Here is a 21,114-nt window from a genome sequence, read left to right on the forward strand (position 1 = left end):
CTCAGAACATGTTCTGACTCTATAGCCTGGACTGCAAGAGAAGATCCTATTTAAAACAACAGAAGCAATAACCACAGCCATTATAGTGTCATGTCTGTAGCCTTAGCAAAGAGACTAGAGGCCAGCCAGTCTACATTAAAGTTTCAAGTCTACTAAGAAGAGATCATGTCTAAAAAAATTGAAAAATCAACCAAATACAACTACTTGCTTGAATTTCACTTGCCTGTGTCTACTATAATTTTCTATCTACCACAACCTTAGAGAAACAATTTCCACTTGTACTTTTCCACTTCATTTTCTCTTAACCTAGCTAGTGTGGTTCATGTAGATTTATCTTTACTGCTTATGTTGAGGACAGTTTTGGCTCTTTTTTTTTTTTTTTTTTAAACCTAATTGCCTTAAATTAGATAGCTTTTCCATTCTGTAGAAGTGTGAACTTACCATTGTTGGCTGTTAAACATATTAGCTTCTTTGTTTTCCTGCTTTCCTCTTTGGCAAAAACCCTAATATATTCTGAGGATGTCTCTCAGTGGTAGAATACTTGCCTAGCATATGCAAAGTCCAAAGTACAGTCTATAACTCTGCAAAGACAGCCTCTCTCCCAACATTTACAACATAATATGTGCTGTAGAAATTTAGAATTAAATAAGATTTTCCCCTTACCTTTCAAACAGGTATTTCCTCTTGTGTTTCCTATTTTAATACATTTGTGTCATTTTAAGAACTAAGATGAGATATATGTGTTCAAATGTAATAAACAACACATATACACATAATAGTAGATAAATGTATCTATGTTCACAGTATTATACAACCACTAACCTTTTCTAGTTTCAAAACCATTTCACCACTTCATCAAGTATCTTATGTACCCACTAAATATTCACACCACTTTAGATATCAGCGTCTTGATAGTGTAGGCAAGAGCTGATCTCATACTTATTTGCTGTGGCCTCTTGAGTGTTAGTATTAATATAAGTATGCACCAACATGCCTAATACGATTTTTAAAGCATGACTGTTTTCTTTTTAACTATGTGTGCATTTGTGTGTCTGTATATGGGTCTGTGCACTTGAGGCCAGAAGATGGCATTGACTCCTTTAGAGTTGGAGTTATACCTGATGTGGGTGTTGGGAATCAAACTTAAGTCCTCTGTAACTACTATATCATCTCTTTAAAAAGATTTATTTATTTTATGTATATGAGTACAATGTAGCTGTCTTCAGTCACCAGAAGAGGGCATCGGCTCCCATTATAAATAGTTGTGAACCACCATGTAGTTACTGGGGATTGAAATCAGGACCTCTGGAAGAGCAGTCAGTGCTTTTAACTGATGAGCCAGCTCCCTGCTATACCGTCTTTTAAGTACTGAGCCATCTATCCAACTTCTAAGACTGTTTTTTGAACATTTAAATCTTCCAAGCTCACCCTATTTTTTTTGAAAATATATTAAGAACAAACACTCTCCAATTGATCCAAGAGTTAGTTATCATTGTCCCATGTATGAAGTTTAAACTTAATATGGCTAACAAAGCCTTTACTTTATAGATTTGCCATTTTGTCTTGTTTCATTTGTGTCTCTTTGTTCAGTCATAGGCCCAGTTCTTCATTGTAGATAGTCTCTAAGTCTGTCTCTCTTCCCCATTTCCCTTCCTCCCTCCAAGGCAAGGTCTCATTATTAGTCATGGTCATTTTGCAACTCAGTCCACCTCTGCTTCCCATGTTCTGGGATAAAATGTGTGTGCCTTTCTGTGCTTCTCCCCCCCCCCCCCCAACTGCTTCACAGCGCTCTCTCTCTCTCTCTCTCTCTCTCTCTCTCTCTCTCTCTCTCTCTCAAAAACCCCCCCCCCCCCCCCGCTCCCTTTTCTTTTAAACCTTTGAGACTAGACATCACAATATAGACTTGGCCTCAGAGTTGTGGTGCTCTTCCTGCCTTTTTTAGCTATTAAGATTGTTATATGCCCTTCTTTTGTACCCCCCACCCCCGTTCCTTGTACTACTTTTAGATTACCTATTACACATTGTCCTTACTTAAGTGTTTTTCTGGAACAGTGAACCCATGATAGTCAAATGCTAAGTAATACAATACAGACTGCAACTATAATAAATAGGATTTTTAACAGAAGTCAAGATTATTTAGTAAATTATTTTAAAAAGGTCTCAGAGATGAGAAGGTGGTAGTACTTGAACGAGACCTCAAAGGAATCATTCATGAAAACATGATGATGGCCTTAAAAACTACTGAGCTTACCTACTTATCAAAATTTAGCTAGACTTCTGCTGGAAAATGCAACAATGAGATAATTGGGAGCTCAGTTAAGTGTTCTAGGTAGATTCTTGAGACCTAAATTTAGAGCCCTACACTCATATAAAACCTTGGTACAGAAACACATATTTATAGCCCCAGTATTGGAGGGGACAGGTTGATACTAGTGACCCATTACTACAAAGTGTAACTGAAAAGGTTGGAAATGAGATAACCAATGTAGAAACGTATTACCCATAATTCTTACACCTTCATCACACCAAATTCCCATCAACACTAAAGTGTGTATGTGTATTCTTTTCTAGTAGCCAGCAACATAGTTGGGAATCAATGAAAGGGATATATGTATAAGCATAGTAAGATTAAAATACAAATCATATCTTAATGGTATTTTAAAAATCTATTTAAAAGAAAAACAAGCCTGATATTTTAAAATATAGCACTGATTTTATGTTTGCTTTGCCTATTAGATTTATAAAATCTGTGTTCAATATCCAAGAAAAGAAGTTCTTTGTGTTAAAAATACAATCTATCTATCTATCTATCTATTTATTTATTCATTTATTTATTTATTTTCGGCTTTTCGAGACAGGGTTTCTCTGTATAGCCCTGGCTGTCCTGGAACTCACTCTGTAGACCAGGCTGGCCTCGAACTCAGAAATCCGCCTGCCTCTGCCTCCCGAGTGCTGGGATTAAAGGCGTGCGCCACCACGCCTGACTCAATTTCTTTATTTTTACTTGTTTTTTTTTAATGGGCATGTTGGGGTATATATTAATTACTTTATTGTTACTTTGACAAAATATTGATCAAAACAGCTTCAGGAAGAAGTATTCATTTTATTTTACGGTTGGTCAACTATGTAGTTCGTCATGCCTGGGAAGGTGTGATAGCTGCAGTTTGACAGCAGTAAAATCATGGAAGGGGGTATGAGTCTTGGTATTCTGCTTCACAATCCTTACAGAATGGTTCCAACCACATTGCAAATTAAACTGTTCGAAGCACCCTCAGATATGCTGAAGAGGTGTATCTCCCAAGTAATTTCAAATTCAAGTAGGTTGACAAATGAAGATGGACCTGATAGCACTATATGAAGTTGTAGTTGTTGAACTCAAACCACTTTTGATTGCTCAAAGAGTTAATGGTCCACAGTTACCAGCATACTCTGTTTGACATTTTATAGCAGTCTGTGTTGCATTACACTTGCTTTCATGATTAGATGGCCTATCTTGAGGATGATGGCAAGTACTGTATGAGAATCATGTACTCATTTAGATTTCTGGCAAGTCCGTTCTGAACTACTCTTAAACATGTTTTGTCTTCACTCACTGCCCAATTTGAATCAGTCAGCCTTCAGCTCTCTTGACAAATAAAATAATTGATAATTTTTTTTTTGGTGATTGTTGTGTATACTATCATGATTCTTACGCTGACTTCAAAGATGATAGTATATTAAAATTATTAAATTATATTGTATGCATAGATACCTCTAATGTCAGTTACACTTCTTTAAAGCTATTTTCGATCTGCCCATTACAAAGACATCCTTATTTTATTAAGCCCATCTCTCTAAACTCTTAAGGCTATACTCTTCCTAACTTGTTTGATGATACTTTGTTGGCCTTTGTTTCCCTATCTTACTAGTTTCTTGTCTCTATTCTTATTTTCTGCCCTCATCATCCATCCTCCATGGCAGAACACTGTTTAGAAGAGAAAAATCTTATGATACCATCACCATTTCTGTAGGCACCAGTTACTATTAGATAGCTATTCCTGTTGCATAGTTGAATGTACCTCAAGGCATCATGGCAAATAGATCGATGTTATCGTAAGAAAGAGTTGATAAAATTTAGCAATTCCAATGCGAAAGTGCTTTTGATTGTTTATAAAGGAATTGTCCTAATGATTATAGAAAAACTTGCTATTTATTTGATTTGAGTTTTGGTTTTCTTTCAACTAAAATCTTTTGTGAGATTGAGCCTTATTTGCATGTTGATGGCCTCTCATAAAACCTACCCAGAATGCTAAGAGCTTGTTTGGATTCCAGAGTAGATGTAAGAAGACAAAACAATCCCATCTGGATAGGTTGATGTAACCCTGGCTTTCTTGTTGTATGGAAATGTAGTCGTGAGGCAGCATCTTAATAGTTTTCATAGTTTATGGCTTATGTATGGTCATTTTGTAATTTACCTATTGGAGAAAAAATGTTTTAAAGTTTTTATTGAAATGTTCTTTTTCCACAGAACTCAACAAAAATCCAGTGGAAGGCTTTTCAGCAGGTTTAATAGATGACAATGATCTCTATCGTTGGGAAGTCCTTATTATTGGTCCTCCAGATACACTTTAGTAAGTATATTGGAATTGACATCTTGAAATAGTTACTCCTTCAACTAAAATTAAAACTTAATTTTGAAAATTGCAGTTTTAAAGGAACAAACAAAATGGTTGTATCTAGTATCATTTCAATTTGCTCATGTGTAGAGCCTTTGTGTTATGCTTGAAGCTCTAATGTCTAAAACCTGTTTTTAAAAAGTTAGCTTCAGAAATTTAGATTATCTTGCTACTGGAATAAATCTGTTATGAAAAGCTTTTTATGGTGAGGTTATATGTAAACCACTCCCCCAAACACACACACATACACACACACAAACCACTCCCCCAAACACACACACACACACACACACACACACACACACACACACACACACACGGTTTTTCTGTATAGCCCTGGCTGTCCTGGAGCTCTCTCTAGACCAGGTGGGCCTCAGACTCCAAGATCTGCATGTTTCTGGCCCCTAAGTTCTGGGATTTAAGATGTGTGCTGTGTGCTACTACTGCCTGGCTATAAATAATTTACATACATACATACATACATACATACATACATATTCTAGAATTTAGGAGATTATTTTTTGCAAACTTGGAGAAGAGAAAATTTCATTTCTGATTATATGTCTATGTGTGCTTTTGTGGGATTATGTTCATGGGAATGAAGGTGCACTAGGAGGCCATAGGTATTGCATCCCCTGGAGCTGGAGTAACATCTGATTATAAGCCATTTGATATGAGTATTGAGAATCAAATTCAAGCCCTTTAGAGGCTCTTAACCGCTCCAGCCAAAAGAGAAAAAAGTCCTATGGAATTTAGAGAGGTGTTTGAGCAGTTAAGAGTACTGAGCCTCTAGGCTCCATTCCCTATGGAAATGATTTTCCTTCTCATGTTTACCATGCCTTGACCCCAAAGGAAATACCATAATTAAGGAAGAAAGTTTTACTGTTTTTTTTTAAACACCACTTTTTAAAAATAATTTATATTTCTTTTATGTTCATTAGTGTTTTGTCTTCATGTAGGTCTGTGTGAGGGTGTTTGATCTCCTGGAACTGGAGTTACAGACACGTGTGAGCTGCTATGTGGGCCCTGGGAATTGAACCCAGGTTCCCAGGAAGAACAGCCAGTGCTCTTAGCTGCTTAGCCACCTCTCCAGCCCCAGTTTTACTGTTCTTAATGCCTTATTATTTATTAAAGTATAAGACTGCAAATTTTTCCTTTTTAAAAACAGAGTTCTTTTTAATTTAATGAAATCAGTTAATGTCTATGTGTGTGGGTGTTTTGCATGCATATATGTGTGTGTACTGTGTTTGGTATCTGAGGAGGTGGATAGCATGGGAACCTCTAGAAGTAGAGTTACAGATGTCTGTGACCCATCTACCATGTGGGTCCTGGGAACTGAACCTAGGGTGCTGGAAGAACAGCCAGTGCTCTTAACTGCTGAGACATCTCTCTAGCCCTGAGATTTTTACATACAATGTATTCTGTATATCTGTGTCTTAAGACTTAAGGGAACTTTCAAGGTCTATTTTAATAATTTTATAACATGGTCTTCACAAAAAAACAGTTTATAATAGTTTATAAGACAGTGTTAGGACATAAAATAACTTAACTCTGACTACCAGTTGAAAATGAGGCAAATGTGGAAGAGAGCGATAGCAGACCTAGATCTCTAGATCTGCAGTTCTTTGGGACTGCATTTCCTTGTTGTAAACATCCCCCTGCCGCAGCCTTCAAGTAGCTGGTTTTTTTTTTTTTTTTTTTTGCTACCTCAAACAGCTGGTAAAAAGTGTACTTTAAAAAAATGGAGGACTGGTGAAGATGACTCAGTTGGTAAATGTTTGCTGAAGAAATTCGATGACAATTCCCAGAACCCATGTAAAAAGTTTAATGTAGTGACCTGTGTTTGTAATCCCAGCTCTCATATTGCAAGGTGGGAGATAGAGATAGGAGAATTAGCCCAGTTATCTTGGAGGAGTAGTAGGCATTATGGCAGAAATGAGAGAAGCTGCCTCAAAAACAAGTTGGAATAAGAGAGGAAATAAAGTTAAAACAAAGCAATATGGTTCACACAGTGGAAAAACGGTGGTTCATGCTTTGTTATAGTTTTTAGCAATCACAATTGTTGCTCATATGTTTCTTTGAAGTATATTTGCATTCATGAGTTTTGCAAGTTGATTTGGGTGAATTTGATCATGGCATGGCATTAGGATTCTTCAGTAGCTGCCAGTAGCCACTGGAAACCGGTTTAAAGATACTCCCTCACAGTCTTGTTGTTATTTGAGGTAAATTTCTTAAATTTCACAAACCATACTGTGTAATAAGTAACCTGGTCTATGAACCTAACATAGTTCTGGTCTGTTCTTCATGTTTATTCTTCTGGGTTTAAAATAGTGTTTGTTTTTTTCCCTAGGCTCAGTTCCTCAAGGGGATACATAGGAACATTCTAATGATAGGATTCTATTTACCCTTAGAGTAGCTATAAAATAATGAGAGTTATTCTCCAAAACCAAGTTCTTATGGAGCATTGTTTAGGAATCCAGGCTTACAATTTGACTCTTAAGGACTCAGTGAGTTTTTTAATCCTTACATGCATTTGTGTCAAGTATTAGTTGATCAATGAAAATATCACTCACTTCTCGGTTTTTAAAAGATAGCTACTCAAGGGTGTGGTCCAAACTTTTAATCCTAGCACCATGCAGCAGGGCTACATAGTGAGACCCTGTCTCAAAATAAAGTCCAGATGGTAAGACCATTTTAGTTAACAGGTCATTCTTTTTACTAAAACCCATTTTACTGCCCCCCCTCTTGTATGTGTGTGTGTCTCTTTCCATGTCTCAATCTCAGCCCTTCTGTTGTTTCTTTTTTAAGGATATTTGTTTGTTTGTTTAGTTTTTGAGACAGGTAGGTGTGTGTGTGTGTGTGTGTGTGTGTGTGTGTGTGTGTGTGTAGCTATGGCTGTCTTGGAACTCACTCTGTAGACCAGGTTGGCCTCAAACTCAGAAATTTGCCTGCTTCTGTTTCTTGAGTGCTGGGATTAGAGGCATGTGTGACTACTCCCCAGCTTGTTTTTATTATCTATAATTATGTGTACATATTGTAGAAATTTAAAATCCCAATCCAGAGTTTCTACCCACCTTTGATCATTCGGTTTGCGGATAAAAGACACACTTAACCTTTACATTTGTAATAAGCCTTGATCAGCTTTAAGAGCTGGGGAGATATCTGTCCTCTATGATATTAATTCTGTCCCAGTCAATAGTCCCATTATATAATTTGCCATGTTTCATCTAGGATGTACTTAACTCCAACTGGCCAACCAACATGGCCATTATTTCATGATTCGTCTAACCTGTGGCAGCTTCTCCTTCATTCCTTCTCTCCCTTTCTCGTTGTTCTCTGACCTCCAGCCCAGAAATCCTGATTCCTGCCTATGTCTGTAGGCTGTGGGCATCTTTATTTACCAATCAGAAATAACTTGGGGTCAAGGACACATAACATCAGTTGACTCTACTTTAGGACTCTCTGTTCTTTGGGGCAACTGGGTCTAGAGGAGCCAGTAGTATTAGCATTAGAATACAAGCAACATCAAGCAAACCCACTCCATATACAGGTCTGTGTGTAGGGAGTGTATGTGAGTGGAGTTGCTTCTCAGAGGCTGAACTTCTAGGTTACCTCTGGAACTGTGCTTGTAGGTGGTTGTGAACCACCTGACCCCTCTAAAAGGATCAGTGTTGTTAACTCTGCTGATCCATCTACCCGGCTCTGGTTGTGGGGTTCTCATTGTTTCTAAGTGTTGGCTCTTGTGTGTGATGTGAATAGCAGGCATGTTTGTGGCAACTTTGGACTTGCTAATGAGACACTGGCCACTTTGGTAGTGCTTTTCTGAAATTTGTAACCTTTGTTCAGGGAAGAAGAGAACAGGTGCCTGGGACAGGTCCTGAGAAAATAGAAAGGTGTCAGGACAAAGGACAGAGAAAAGACTTGTAAATGGAAGTTTTGAAAAATGTTACTTTTGAGGGAGGTAGGCACTAGGACAATTTCATTAGAGTTTGAAAGAAAAACCTGAGATCTGGCAAACTAAATCTTAGTAGCTTCTAGTGAAGGACAATGGAGGAGAGAGGGAAGAAGGCCATGCTATATAAGCTGTTCACATAAGAGGTTAGTTTACATGGCTGTGGTGGGAGGTGGGGTGTGGGAGCTTAGGGAAAAAAAAGAAAAAGAGTAAGGAAACACAAAATGTTGGGGGAAGGACCCAGTGTATTAAGGCAGTGGTTCTCAACCTGTGGGGTACAACAACCTCTTGTGGTTGTTTAATGACCCTTTCATAGAGGTGACATATTAGATATCATCCTGCATATCATATTTACAATTATGATTCATAATAGCAACAATACTATGAAGTAGCAGCAAAAAATTATTTTATGGTTGGAGGTCACTGTGTTAAGCAAAGTGTGCTTAGAAAAGAAAGATAAAAAGGGTTGGAGAGATGGCTCAGCAGTTAGGAGCACTGACTGCCCTTCCAGAGGTCCTGAGTTCAATTCCCAGTAACCACATGGTGGCTCACAACCATCTGTAATGAGATCTGACGCCCTCTTCTGATGTGTCTGAAGACTGCTATACAGTATACTCACATACATAAAATAAATAAATCTTTTGGGAAAAAAAAGAAAAAGAAGACAAAAGCAGACAGACTTAAATGATGTTTACAAGGCTGTTAATTCTAATTAAGTGCTTTATAGAATGTTCTTAAAGAGTACTTACTAAGTGCAAGGAAGTGATCTTGTTGTTTCAACAATGTGAAGAGGATAGAGTGATTGAAAATAAGTTAGCATGGATTTGAGTGATATTTAAATCTCAGTGATCAGTTCATCACCATATAATGGTCTGAGGTGTTAGCTCAGAGAAAGTATTATGCCAAAATTCTGTAAAAATATGGTATGTTGTTTTGTGATGTATAACTAATCTTCACTTACTTACTAAAGGACACTCCACATTATTTACAGTGTATGTAATCAGTGCTTAGTACATTTAAGTTTTACTTTAAGACTGAGAGTTGCCAGGGCTGTTACACAGAGAAACATCTTGAAAAACAAAACAAAAGACTGATAGTTACTGAGTATTTATGTAGTGTGATGGTTTGTATATGCTTGGTCCAGGGAGTGGCACTATTAGGAGATGTGGCCTTGTTGGAGTGGGTGTGTCACTGTGGGTATGGGCTTAAGACCCTCACCCTAGCCGAGTGAAAGTCTTCTACTAGCCGCCTTCAGATGAAGATATAGAACTCTCAGCTCCTCCTATACCATGCCTCTCTGGATGCTGCTATGTTCCTGCCTTGATGATAATGGACTGAACCTCTAAACCTGTAAGCCAGCCCCAATTAAATGTTGCCTTTTATAAGACTTGCCTTGGTCATGGTTCCTCTTCACCGCAGTAAAACCCTAAGACATGTTATTTTTACCCATCTTCACCTAGCATAATTTTTTTTCTTTTATTAATCCTGTATCCAATATTGAACTTTTCTAGTGCTGCCAAGAATAGATTTTCTTAGCCAGGTGTGGTGGTGCATGGCTTTAATGCCAGCATTTGGAAGGCAGAGACAAGCTGATCTCTGAATTTGAGGCCAGCCTGGACTAAAGAGAGAATTCTAGGAAAGCCAGTGCTACACAGAGAAGTCCTATCTTGACCCGAGCCACTTCCTCCAAGTAACTTTTCTTATGTGTGTAATGTTTGGAAAGAAAGGACCAAGATCTCTAGGCAAGTGCTGGACCACCGACAGACTTGGAGTCCCAGTAGTTTAAAAAAAAAAAAAAATCGAAAAGGGTTCTTGATATGTAGTTTGGGTTACTTTAAATTCAATAGGCCTCCTGCCTCACACTTTCCAGTGCTAAATTATAGGCATGTGTCATACCCAGTTAAGACTTGTGTGATTTAATTTACAAAAATAGTAAGGAGGTTTTGTGCCAGAAATATGACCTTGGTTTTTCAAATGTTCAGCACTTGCTTATATAACCCTTTAACATCATGTTAATTGTTCTAATACTTTCTACATGGAGAAATATTTTTACTTCACTGCTACTTTAATGTTTTTTTTCTTCCCCATAGTCACATCTTTTTATGTTTGAACAATAATAAATACAGTCTATCTACTTTGTTATTTTTACCCTATGCATTTTTTTAGTTCTTCTGTGCTAACTTAACTCCTAAAGTTTGTATACTCAAAGATTTGCTGCCACTAAGCAAGGTGTTTTTTGGGGCAGGGGCTAAGGTGGGGTGGGAGAAAAACAGGTAGATGATCCTTAGGTAAAGTAGAGGATAAGTGAATCCATTAAAAAAAATTGAGAACTAGCATAGTTATTTTGGGAACTTTTAGAAAAATAGAAAAAAACATCTGCTTTAAAATTTTAGGGCAACACTATTAAGTTTGACAGTTACTTATAAATAATTTAGAGGGGTAGCGGCAACTTTTTAGCATAAGAATTCCAGTCAGATATTTATTGTGAAGCTTTTGAATGAATTAACAACCAAAATGAAGTGACCTTGGAGAAATAAGTTGCAGGGATTTTGTGGAGGCTGTTCTAATGCCCTTTTACATACATTCTTGGCTCTTTCCTGGATTTGTAGCTTTCTCAAATTCTGTCTATCTACTTATTTTCTACTCTAATTATAAAATGCTTATCTTTAAAACTAATTACTTTCTTTTTAATCCTTAATACCTGTGCTACATTTTATGTTCACCTTTCCATGGGAAAGAAAAGAGAGCTTAAAAAAAAAAAAGACTTTAAAAAAAAGTGTTCATGTGTCTGAATGAGTTATATGAACATCAAGTGGGTGCAGGTGCCCCTGGAGGCTAGAAGGTGGCATTGGGTCCCCTGAAATTGGAGGAACAGGCAGCTGTGAGCTGCCACATGCGGATGCCGAGGACTGAGCCTTTGCAAGAGCAGTAAGCGCCCTTAACCTCTGTGTCAGTCCCCCAGCCTCACATCACCCCTCAGGCTTATGCTTTTTACTAGCTTTATTTTTTCTACTTTTAGCTAATTTCTGATGACTTATTATTTGGAGGTAGGGTCTCATATATCCCAGGCTAGCCTTCAATACCTTGCTATGTATTAGAGGAGGACCCCTATTCCTAGTTGCCTTTCTGCTAGTGTCCTCCCATTGCCTCAGGACCTAGTTTCTCTCCTTTTTAAAGCCCTTAATTTGTATTATGTACAACCCTCTTTTAATCCCCCCACCTCTAAAAACAAGAGAAAAGATCTTTCTTTCTCAGGCTGATACAGTCTTTCTTATTTGGCTTAGGCTGGCCTTGAACTTAAGGGAATCCTTGAGTTGCCAGGCATACACAAACTCTCCATATTTAAATGTTAATTTTCTCATCAAATTGTGCACTTTCTTTATCATTTTTCCATTTAATCTTTTATGTACTTTTTCTTACTGCTTTCATCAAGTGTGGTTTTCTTTTTATGCTCTGAACCCTCAGCTTACCTCTTTACTATTTGGAAATATTTGATATTAATAGCATGGCCTGCACCCCCCACCCCCCCCCACCCCCAACACACACAATGTGTTGATAGACCCTGTGCATGCAGTGCCTATGGAGTCCAGAAGAGAGTGTCTGATAGCCAGGAACTAGAGTTACAGATGCTTGTTAGTCTCCACGTGGGTGTTGGGAATTGAAGCCTGGTCTTCTGGAATATCTGCCAGTCCTCCTCAACTGCTGAGCAATCTTAAACAGTTTTTAAACAGAAAAAAGCAATGAAAAACAATATTTATAATTAAAATTTCAATCTGTACTGAAATGTGCAAAGCACAAAGTTAAAAGGGTCCCATGTCTTTACATCCTACAGTTAATCATTGTTATATGTAATGTGTTGTTCCTGTTGTTGTTACTATTGCTGTTATCATCATTATTTGTTTTTGTTTTTGTTTTTGTTTTTTTTGAGACAGGGTTTCACTATGTATCGCTTGCTGTCCTGTAACTCACTCTGGAAACCTGGCTGGCCACCAATTCAGAGCCTGGCTTTTTCTTTTTCTTTTTCTTTTTCTTTTTCTTTTTCTTTTTCTTTTTCTTTTTCTTTTTCTTTTTCTTTTTTCTTTTTTCTTTTTTCTTTTTTCTTTTTCTTTTGAGATAGGGTCTCTCATTTTTTTCTTTTCTATATTCTTTTTAAAGATTTATTTAATTTATGTTTATGAATACACACATACCAGAGACCATCAGATCCCATTACAGATGGTTGTGAACTCAGGACCTCAGGAAGAGCAGTCAGCGAGTGCTCTTAACTGCTGAGCCATCTCTCCAGCCCTGCCCCCTTTAAATATACATATATAACAATAGCTCCATTCACAATCCCTTACCACAGCCTTCGAAGCTCATAACCACAGTGACTAGAGACTCTCCCCAAACTTGAGGGATGAAGAGCAGCAGTCTGTTGAGTGTTAACATTATGCATGAGCTTAAACATACCAGCACATAGTCAGCAGAATTCGAACCTGTGCACGGAGAAAAGGATTTCTAATCCATTGCCTTAACCACTTGACCATGACCACAGATGTGTTTCTATTTTTATGGTAGTGTGCAAACATTTTTCCCCATCTTTTAAAATTTACTTGTTAGTGTGAGTGTGCATAATGTGTCTGTGGGCATGTGCTCCACAGCATAGATGAAGAGGCCAGAAGACAAATTTGTAGAGTTTGTTCTTTCCATCCAGCTTTAAGTGGGTTTTGGTGATAGAGCTCAGGTGTCAGGCTTGTGTCTCAAGTGCCTTTATTTCCTGAACTATCTTATCAGTCCAGTACACACCCTTTTGAGATTGGGTCTTGCTGTGTAGTTCAGGATGATGTTGAGCTAGATATCAGGTACTAGAATTCCAGGTGAATATCACCATTTAATCATTGTTCTAAGGCCAACTTGGTCTATTTTAGCTGTATGGAGAGTTAGTTGTGAGCTGCCACTTGGGTGCTGGGAATCAAACCTACATCCTCTGCAAGAATTAAGTGCTCTTAACAATTGAATAATCTCTGTAGTCTTCAGCTACCATTCATATATTCATCTGCGCAGGGATTGCTATCCACAGTGGACTGGATCCTCAAATGTCAATCATCAGTTATGACAGTTCTTTCACAGACATTATCACAGACAAATATGACCCAGAAAAATCTTTAATTGAAGTGTTCTCCTTTCAGGTGGTTCTTGGGTCAAGTAGATAATAAAAACTAATCAGGACACAATCCATTTTCAGAGTGTTACTGGGTAGTATATTAGACAGTACAGACATAGAGCACCAGTATTGCAGTATTTCTACTTTGGAAAGGTCTCTGGGAGACCTTTTTATTTATTACTGTCCTTTTAATGAAGTTTTAATATATGATGAAATGAACAAACAATTAGATAAATAGAAGTGTGGCAATCTGATCCCAGACAGGGAAATCACAAAATAAATGCCTAAACTTTAAGACGAGAAATAGGTTGATGGGTATGGTCAGAGCAGAGAAGAAAGATCATTTGAAACCGATATAGAAAATTCAACAACTTGAGTCATGCAGACAAGATTAAACTTCCTGAATTTCATTTGAAGACATATACTGAAAAGACTTGTACCATATCACCAATGATCTGATCTGGATACCTCTGTTTCCAGTGTTCCTTTGAAGTTTTACTAACTACCTGAGAGTTTAACAAAGCAGTATTTACAATGGTTTATTAAACTGTGTATTTGTATTCAGGAAACTAATTTTTTGTCTACCTTTTTGCTGTTTTACTTTCCATACCCTTTTATGTGTCTGATTGACTTGTAAAGAATAACTTAAATGCATGAACTTGGTTTTTCTTTTATTTTTTTCAGTGAAGGTGGTGTTTTTAAGGCTCATCTCACTTTCCCAAAAGATTATCCCCTCCGGCCTCCTAAAATGAAATTCATTACAGAGATTTGGCACCCAAATGGTAAGTTTTCTGATTTTATTTTTACATTTGCAAGTATAATGATTTGTCACTAAAGATTTCACAACTATCTCAGTAAAAGTGCTTAGTGATTTTTTTTTTTTTTTTTGGGGTGCATATAGTCTCGTAATTGACTCAATACAAAGGTCCTGCTTTTGGTATCTGTCAGCGTTCACATGCACAGCCACACACAGGCATATATGTTCATACATAGAAAAGAAATAATTTTTTCAAATTAATGAACAGATGGAGGCAATCATTTAATAATTCCACTTATGAAATGTGTAGAATATGCAACTCTGAAGACTGAAAGTATATTCATGGTTGCTTAGGACTAATGGAGAGTTTGAAGGGGAGAAGGGTCAATAGAGATTATACAAGATTTTGCAGGCAGGGGTGGGGTGGGGTGATGAAAGTTCCTAAAAATGTATGTGCTTTAGTTGCATAACTGAGAAGTATATTATATAGAAATAATTGGATCTCATGCTTCAAATAGTTGAATAATATGGTGAGTGTTTAAAAGTTATTATGGGGCTATCTGGTAAAATTGTTAAGTGAGTTTTAAAAAAGTTGTTGCCATGTAAGCCTAGTAATCTGATTTTGATCCCTGGAACCCATAGAGAGGTACATCACACTCCACTAAGTTATGCTTTGGCCTCTGCACATGGGCTGTGCCATATATGTTTATAGATACACACAATAATAATAACATAATTTGAAAAAATCCTACATGGCAAATAATAATTTGTGTAGCTTAAATGTATTTCAGTTTAGACTTCTCCCCACCCCATCCCACCCCTCTCTTATTGATGGCTTTATTTGTTCGTTGTTTTGGTTTAGATTTTTTTGGTTTGGTTCTTTCTTTTTTTGAGACAGGTTGTCATTGTAGCCTTGGCTGGCCTGAAATTATGTATGTAGATCATGCTGGCATTAAATTCAGAAATTATCCTGCCTTTGCCTGTCATGTGCTGTAATTAAAGATGTGTACTACCATGCCTAGCCCTCACACAGGGTTTTCAAGTAGATTTAGTATTAGGAATAAAGCCATTTGTAAACAACATTGAGATGAAAGGGAAAAAAATAACAAGACTAAACATTGTATGGGGAATAGAGCATTTTGGCAAGATAAGTGTAAATATTAAGTGTATAGCTATAGAGTTAATAATAAACATCTCACAGAGAACATAGTTGTCATCCAACATACTTTTGGAAAACTTACTTAAATCAGAGATCACTTGAATTTAAACAGTATCAGTATAGAAGAACTTTTGTCTTGAGTAAGACAGCCATGATGGCATCAGTGCATATTTGTGATAGCTACATAAATGACATATTTCTCTAAAAGTATGATTGGCATGATTCCAATTTTGGTCATTTAACCTGAAATGCATTCTACCAACATTTAATGATGAACCTTGAAGACATGATAATTGAAATGTGACAAATTTAAAAGAACAAAACTGATTGTGTGATTCTGCTTCTATGAGATACTTTAGTAATTAAAATAGGGCATTTTTAGATATTGAAGAGTTAGGGAAAGTGAAGAGTTTGTATACACAATTTGATTTGAGGAAAATGAGTAGTAGTTGTAATTGTGTATCATTGTGATTATTTTTAATTCTTAACTGAGAAATGGTAGAAATTATAATTTTATTCTATGTATATATTATAATAAAAATGAAATTCATGTCAACAAATACAAATCTTAAGAGGTAGATGTTCTCATTTTTGAAGTGGTATGAGAAATTAAAATATTTTAAGATTCTATAGCTTTAAATCTAAAATTATTCAATTTTAAAATGAGTTTCTTGAGACAAGGTTTCTCTGTGTAGCCCTGGCTGTTCTGGAACTCACTCTGTAGACCAGGCTGGCCTCTAATTCTTAGAGATCTTTCTGCCTCTGCCTCCTGAGTGCTGGGATTAAAAGCATGCACCATCCATCACTGCTCTGCCAAATGATTGTTTTTTTAAAAAGCCATTTTATTTTAAAATTATTATTGTGGTGTTTGCTCATTAATGTATGTATGTATGTATGTGTCTGTTTGTCTGTCTTCAGTCTGTCTGGTCTCACCATCTACCCTTGGCAGGCATGGAACTAAAGAGGTCCACCTGCTTCTGCCTCTTATATTATAGGATTAAAGGCACGGGCCACCACACTTTTATTATTAATTTGTTTTGTGTGTATGGATGCTTTGCCTGCATGTATGTGGGTCCTTGTAGTATATGTGTACCTGGTGCCTGAAGAGCCCAAAAGTGGCTTTTGTATACCCTAGGACTACAATTCCAGAAGGTTGTGCTGCCACATAGGTGATGGGAATCAAACTCAAGTCCTCTGGACGAGCAGCCAATACTCTTAACAATGAAGTAAGATTACTCCATTAATGATTTGGGGGTTGGGGGTGGATACAAGGTCTCATGTATACAAGGCTGGCCTTAATCTTGTAGCTAAGGATGTCCTTTGAACTACTAATCTTTCTGTGTTCACCTCTTGAGTGTTGGGCTTATAAGTATGTGCTGTCTTGACTGGTTTATAGGATGCTGGATGTGGGGCCAAGGCTATGCATTCTGGGCAAGTCCTCTTTTCTCTGAGCTACGTATACCCTTCAGTTCCTATCCTCCAAATCTTGATCTTACGTAGATTCCTTCTGATGGAATTACATACAATTATTCAGTCTCATCTTTTCAAAGGAAGTTCCTTATTTTTTAAAAAGTAGGGGAAAAATTTGTGTTGAATGTTACAATGTTTAATTTTTATTTGATAATTCCATTTTGTTGGATTTCACAAGCCATGGGAGTGGGTTAGGAAGAGAAATCTCAGTTACAGGAAAGTTTTTGTATAAATCATCAAAAGCATGGTCTTGGATTACATGTCAGGAGTAATTCTGCTTTACGGTAGGGTTTCCAAAAGTACTTGGATTGATTGGGTGATTTTATACCCCTTCACATACAAACACCCACCCTTCCTCCTTTCTTTCCTTTCTCCCTCCTGCCTTCTGTCTGATTCTCCCTATGTTCTTTGACCATGAGTTGGGGTAGGAAGACTGCTAACAGGGACAGTTAAAAGTCTTTCAAACCAACCAACCAACCAAACAAACAAGCATACATATGTTATTACTGATTGAAAACTTCTTTTACTAAGAAAATTTATTTAGTCTTACTTCGTTTTTAAACTTCAAGAAATAATAGTATTTTTTGACAGAAGAAATTTATTGTGAAAAGTTACTTTTATTAATAGTGGATACAGTTATTTGAGCATGTTTATAGATTAACACTGTAGGTTTTTTTTTTTTTTTTTTTTGAGAATATTTAATTTAGGATAAAATAGTGCAAAGTGAGATACAGTTGTGTCTTTATCCCCTATAAAATTAAGGATAATTTTGTATTTCTACTCCAGTGACTGTTACTATATGGAACTTGGATTTAAAATGAATTTATGAAGTAGACTATGAGTATCATTTATTTAATTTTAAAGCTTTTATTTTATTTAGTTTTTTAAAGATTCATATTTTATGCTTATGAGTGTTCTGCCTGCATGTATGTATGTATGTATGTATGGGTACCATGTACCCATGGATGTCAGAAGAAGATGTTGGCTCCTCTGGAACCAGAGTTACAGATGGTTGTGAATTGCCTTGTGGGTGCTGGGAATTTAACTTATGTCCTCTGTATGAGCCCCAGTGTTATTAACCACTGCAACATCTTTCTAGCCCCTATTTTATTATTTTTAGTATATGGATGTTTTGCTTATACCAGATGCATGCCTGGTATCCACAGAGGCCAGAAGAGGGTTTCAGATTTTCTGGGACTGTAGGGTACAAACTCTCATGTGAGTACTTGAAATCAGCCAGTGCTTCTAAAGATTTTTTTTTTTTTTTTTCGAGTCAGGATTTCTCTGTGTAGTCCTGGCTGTCCTGGAACTCACTTTGTAGACCATGCTGGCCTCAAACATGGAAATCCGCCTGCCTCTGCCTCCCAAATGCTGGGATTAAGGCATGCGGCACTACCGTCCAGCTGCTTCTAAAGATTTTTATTTATTTTATGTATGTGAATACACTATAGCTGTCTTCAGATACACTAGAAGAGGGCATCAGATCTTATTACAGATGATTGTGAGCCACCATGTGGTTGCTAGGAATTGAACTCTGGACATCTGGAAGAGCAGTCAGTACTCATAACCGCTGAGCCATCTCTCCAGCCCACAGCCAGTGCTTCTAATCACTGAGATATCTCTCCAATGTGTATCTTTCTGTGAGTCTGTTAATTTTCATTATTATCACCTTCCCCCTTTAAAATTTTTATTTGCTGAACCTTGAGGACCTTCTTACTAGAATTTGTGAGCAAGACAGCTGTAAATGCTGAGAATAAAGAACTGGAGAACTAGAAGAGAGAAGGCATGTCCTTTGAATCAGGGACAGCAGTGGAGGTCTGCAGTTAGTTGTAATGTTAAAAAATGTAAAATATAGTTAAATATAGCTTACATTCATACTTAGTTTTTGAGGTGACTCTTGTACATTTGGTAAAATCTGTAACATCTCAAAAGTTAGTAGATTATATTTAAGAAATTTCCATGTAAGTAATGTTTTGTGTGTGTGTATATATGTGTGTGTGTGTGTGTGTGTGTGTGTGTGTGTGTGTGTGTAAGTATCACATTTGTAATAGACTTTATGTAACCAAATTAAAACAATTCTTATTTTATAATTTTACAGTTGATAAAAATGGTGATGTTTGCATTTCTATTCTTCATGAGCCTGGGGAGGATAAATATGGTTATGAGAAGCCAGAGGAACGCTGGTTACCTATCCATACTGTGGAAACCATCATGATTAGTGTCATTTCTATGCTGGCAGATCCTAATGGAGACTCACCTGCAAATGTAGATGCTGCGGTAAGGTATTTGCCTGATAGCTGCTGCTTCCGTCCTTTACTCTTTTTATTTTCTCTCTTAATAAAACTCAACTTGAAACTTAATACATATGCACATTTAATTAATTAATTAATTAATTAATTTATTTATTTATTATATGTAAGTACACTGTAGCTATCTTCAGACACTCCAGAAGAGGGTGTCAGATCTTGTTACGGATGGTTATGAGCCACCATGTGGTTGCTGGGATTTGAACTCCAGACCTTTGGAAGAATAGTCGGGTGCTCTTACCCACTGAGCCATCTCACCAGCCCCATATGTACATTTCTTTGTGTCCATATTTTCATACAAATAAAAATTTATTATGTATACTGGATTATTTTGTACTGTCCATGTATAATGAATTATTTTGAAATATATAGGATAAATGTGGTTATGAGAAGCCAGATATTGTGCAATATGTAGATACTGTGCCATAGTAAATTTGAACTAGTTGGCATGTATTAATTCCCTCATTAATTTTTGTAGTAAGAACAATTAAAATCTACTCTTTTTCATTAGTATTCAAAATAGTGGATTTCATTATGTTATCATATGTTCGTAAAATTATCTTGTAGTTGTCTTGGTTTGAGGACTTTATTTTTAACTTTGAAAAATAAGAATTAAAAATTGCTGTTGTCCCTGCATTCTTTTAATGGTTATTATTATAAGAAAGAGAAATACAGGCTAAGTATTTTTGTGAGCATTTCCTGGTATTTATTTGTTTATTAAAAATTGGTTTTGTTGTAATTTAACTATGTTGTTGTTCATGCTGGTACTGGTGCCATCCAAGGAGACAACCATTGTTAACCATTGTTCCTACTTTTACAGTGTGTGCGCATGCAGCAACGGGGGTGGGGGGTAGAGGGAGAAAGAGAGAGAGATACCTGTTTTTTGATTTTTTTTTTTTTTGATTTTTTTTTTTTGCTTGTTTGGGGGTAGGTGCCTTATCTATGCTGGCTCTTTCATGGGCAAAAGACAACCTTGGGGAGTAGATTCTCTCCTAGCATGTGCTTCAATCCCTAACTCGGGTCATCAAGCCCTTTAACTACTTAGCCATTTCACTAGCCACCCTTTTTCTATTTTAAAAGAGGATTTTTCCAGTAGCTGTCATTAGCACAAGAGCTTTCTCTTTGTAGTTCCTAGCCTAGTGCTTTACAAAACTTGCTTTTGTACCTTGTCAGCTTTTTGGCAGGGATAGTATTGGGCTCTGGCCCTAGGTCCTCATAGGTTCTAGGCAAAGGACTCAGCACCTGAGCGGTATTGAAAATACTATACTATGCCTTGGAAAAAAAACTTGTGGCGTTTTTAGGATTGATTTAAAACCAGGTTTAAAACAAGCGAGGCAGGTATGCTGCTACTGAGTTACAACCCTATCATGGCATTTTAAGATGTGTAATTACAAAAGGATCACATTTATAATTCAGATAGATAGTTTTAATTATAATAGGTTTATATAAAATAATTTGGTTTTATTTTTTGTATCTGCAGAAAGAATGGAGGGAAGACAGAAATGGAGAATTTAAAAGGAAAGTTGCCCGCTGTGTAAGAAAAAGCCAAGAAACTGCTTTTGAGTGATGTTTATTCAATAGCTAGTAACTTCACTTATTTCAGGGTAAGTTCATTTTAAAACTGTGCAACTCTTTTATCTTTTTTGCTCAAATGCTATGCTAATTTTTGTAG

General features: G+C 36.8%; 1 protein-coding gene across 3 annotated transcripts in view; it reads left to right on the forward strand.

The window, feature by feature from the left end:
• The window catches only part of Ube2g1 (ubiquitin conjugating enzyme E2 G1), a 75,568-nt gene that overhangs the window by 43,253 nt on the left and 11,201 nt on the right, over positions 1 to 21,114 (forward strand). For 2 of the 3 annotated variants that reach the window (XR_003845143.1, XM_021212464.2), the window contains 4 exons: positions 4,508 to 4,610; positions 14,435 to 14,532; positions 19,235 to 19,413; positions 20,923 to 21,046. Coding sequence is in view for 1 of the 3 variants with exons in the window: in XM_021212464.2 (XP_021068123.1) it covers positions 4,508 to 4,610; positions 14,435 to 14,532; positions 19,235 to 19,413; positions 20,923 to 21,009 (467 nt within the window). In the remaining 2 variants the exon portion in view is untranslated. The remainder of the gene's footprint in view (positions 1 to 4,507; positions 4,611 to 14,434; positions 14,533 to 19,234; positions 19,414 to 20,922; positions 21,047 to 21,114) is intronic. The other variant, XR_002381020.2, reaches the window with a different exon arrangement.

Source organism: Mus pahari, chromosome 14 (assembly GCF_900095145.1).
Source record: "Mus pahari chromosome 14, PAHARI_EIJ_v1.1, whole genome shotgun sequence".
Classification (NCBI taxonomy): domain Eukaryota; kingdom Metazoa; phylum Chordata; class Mammalia; order Rodentia; family Muridae; genus Mus; species Mus pahari.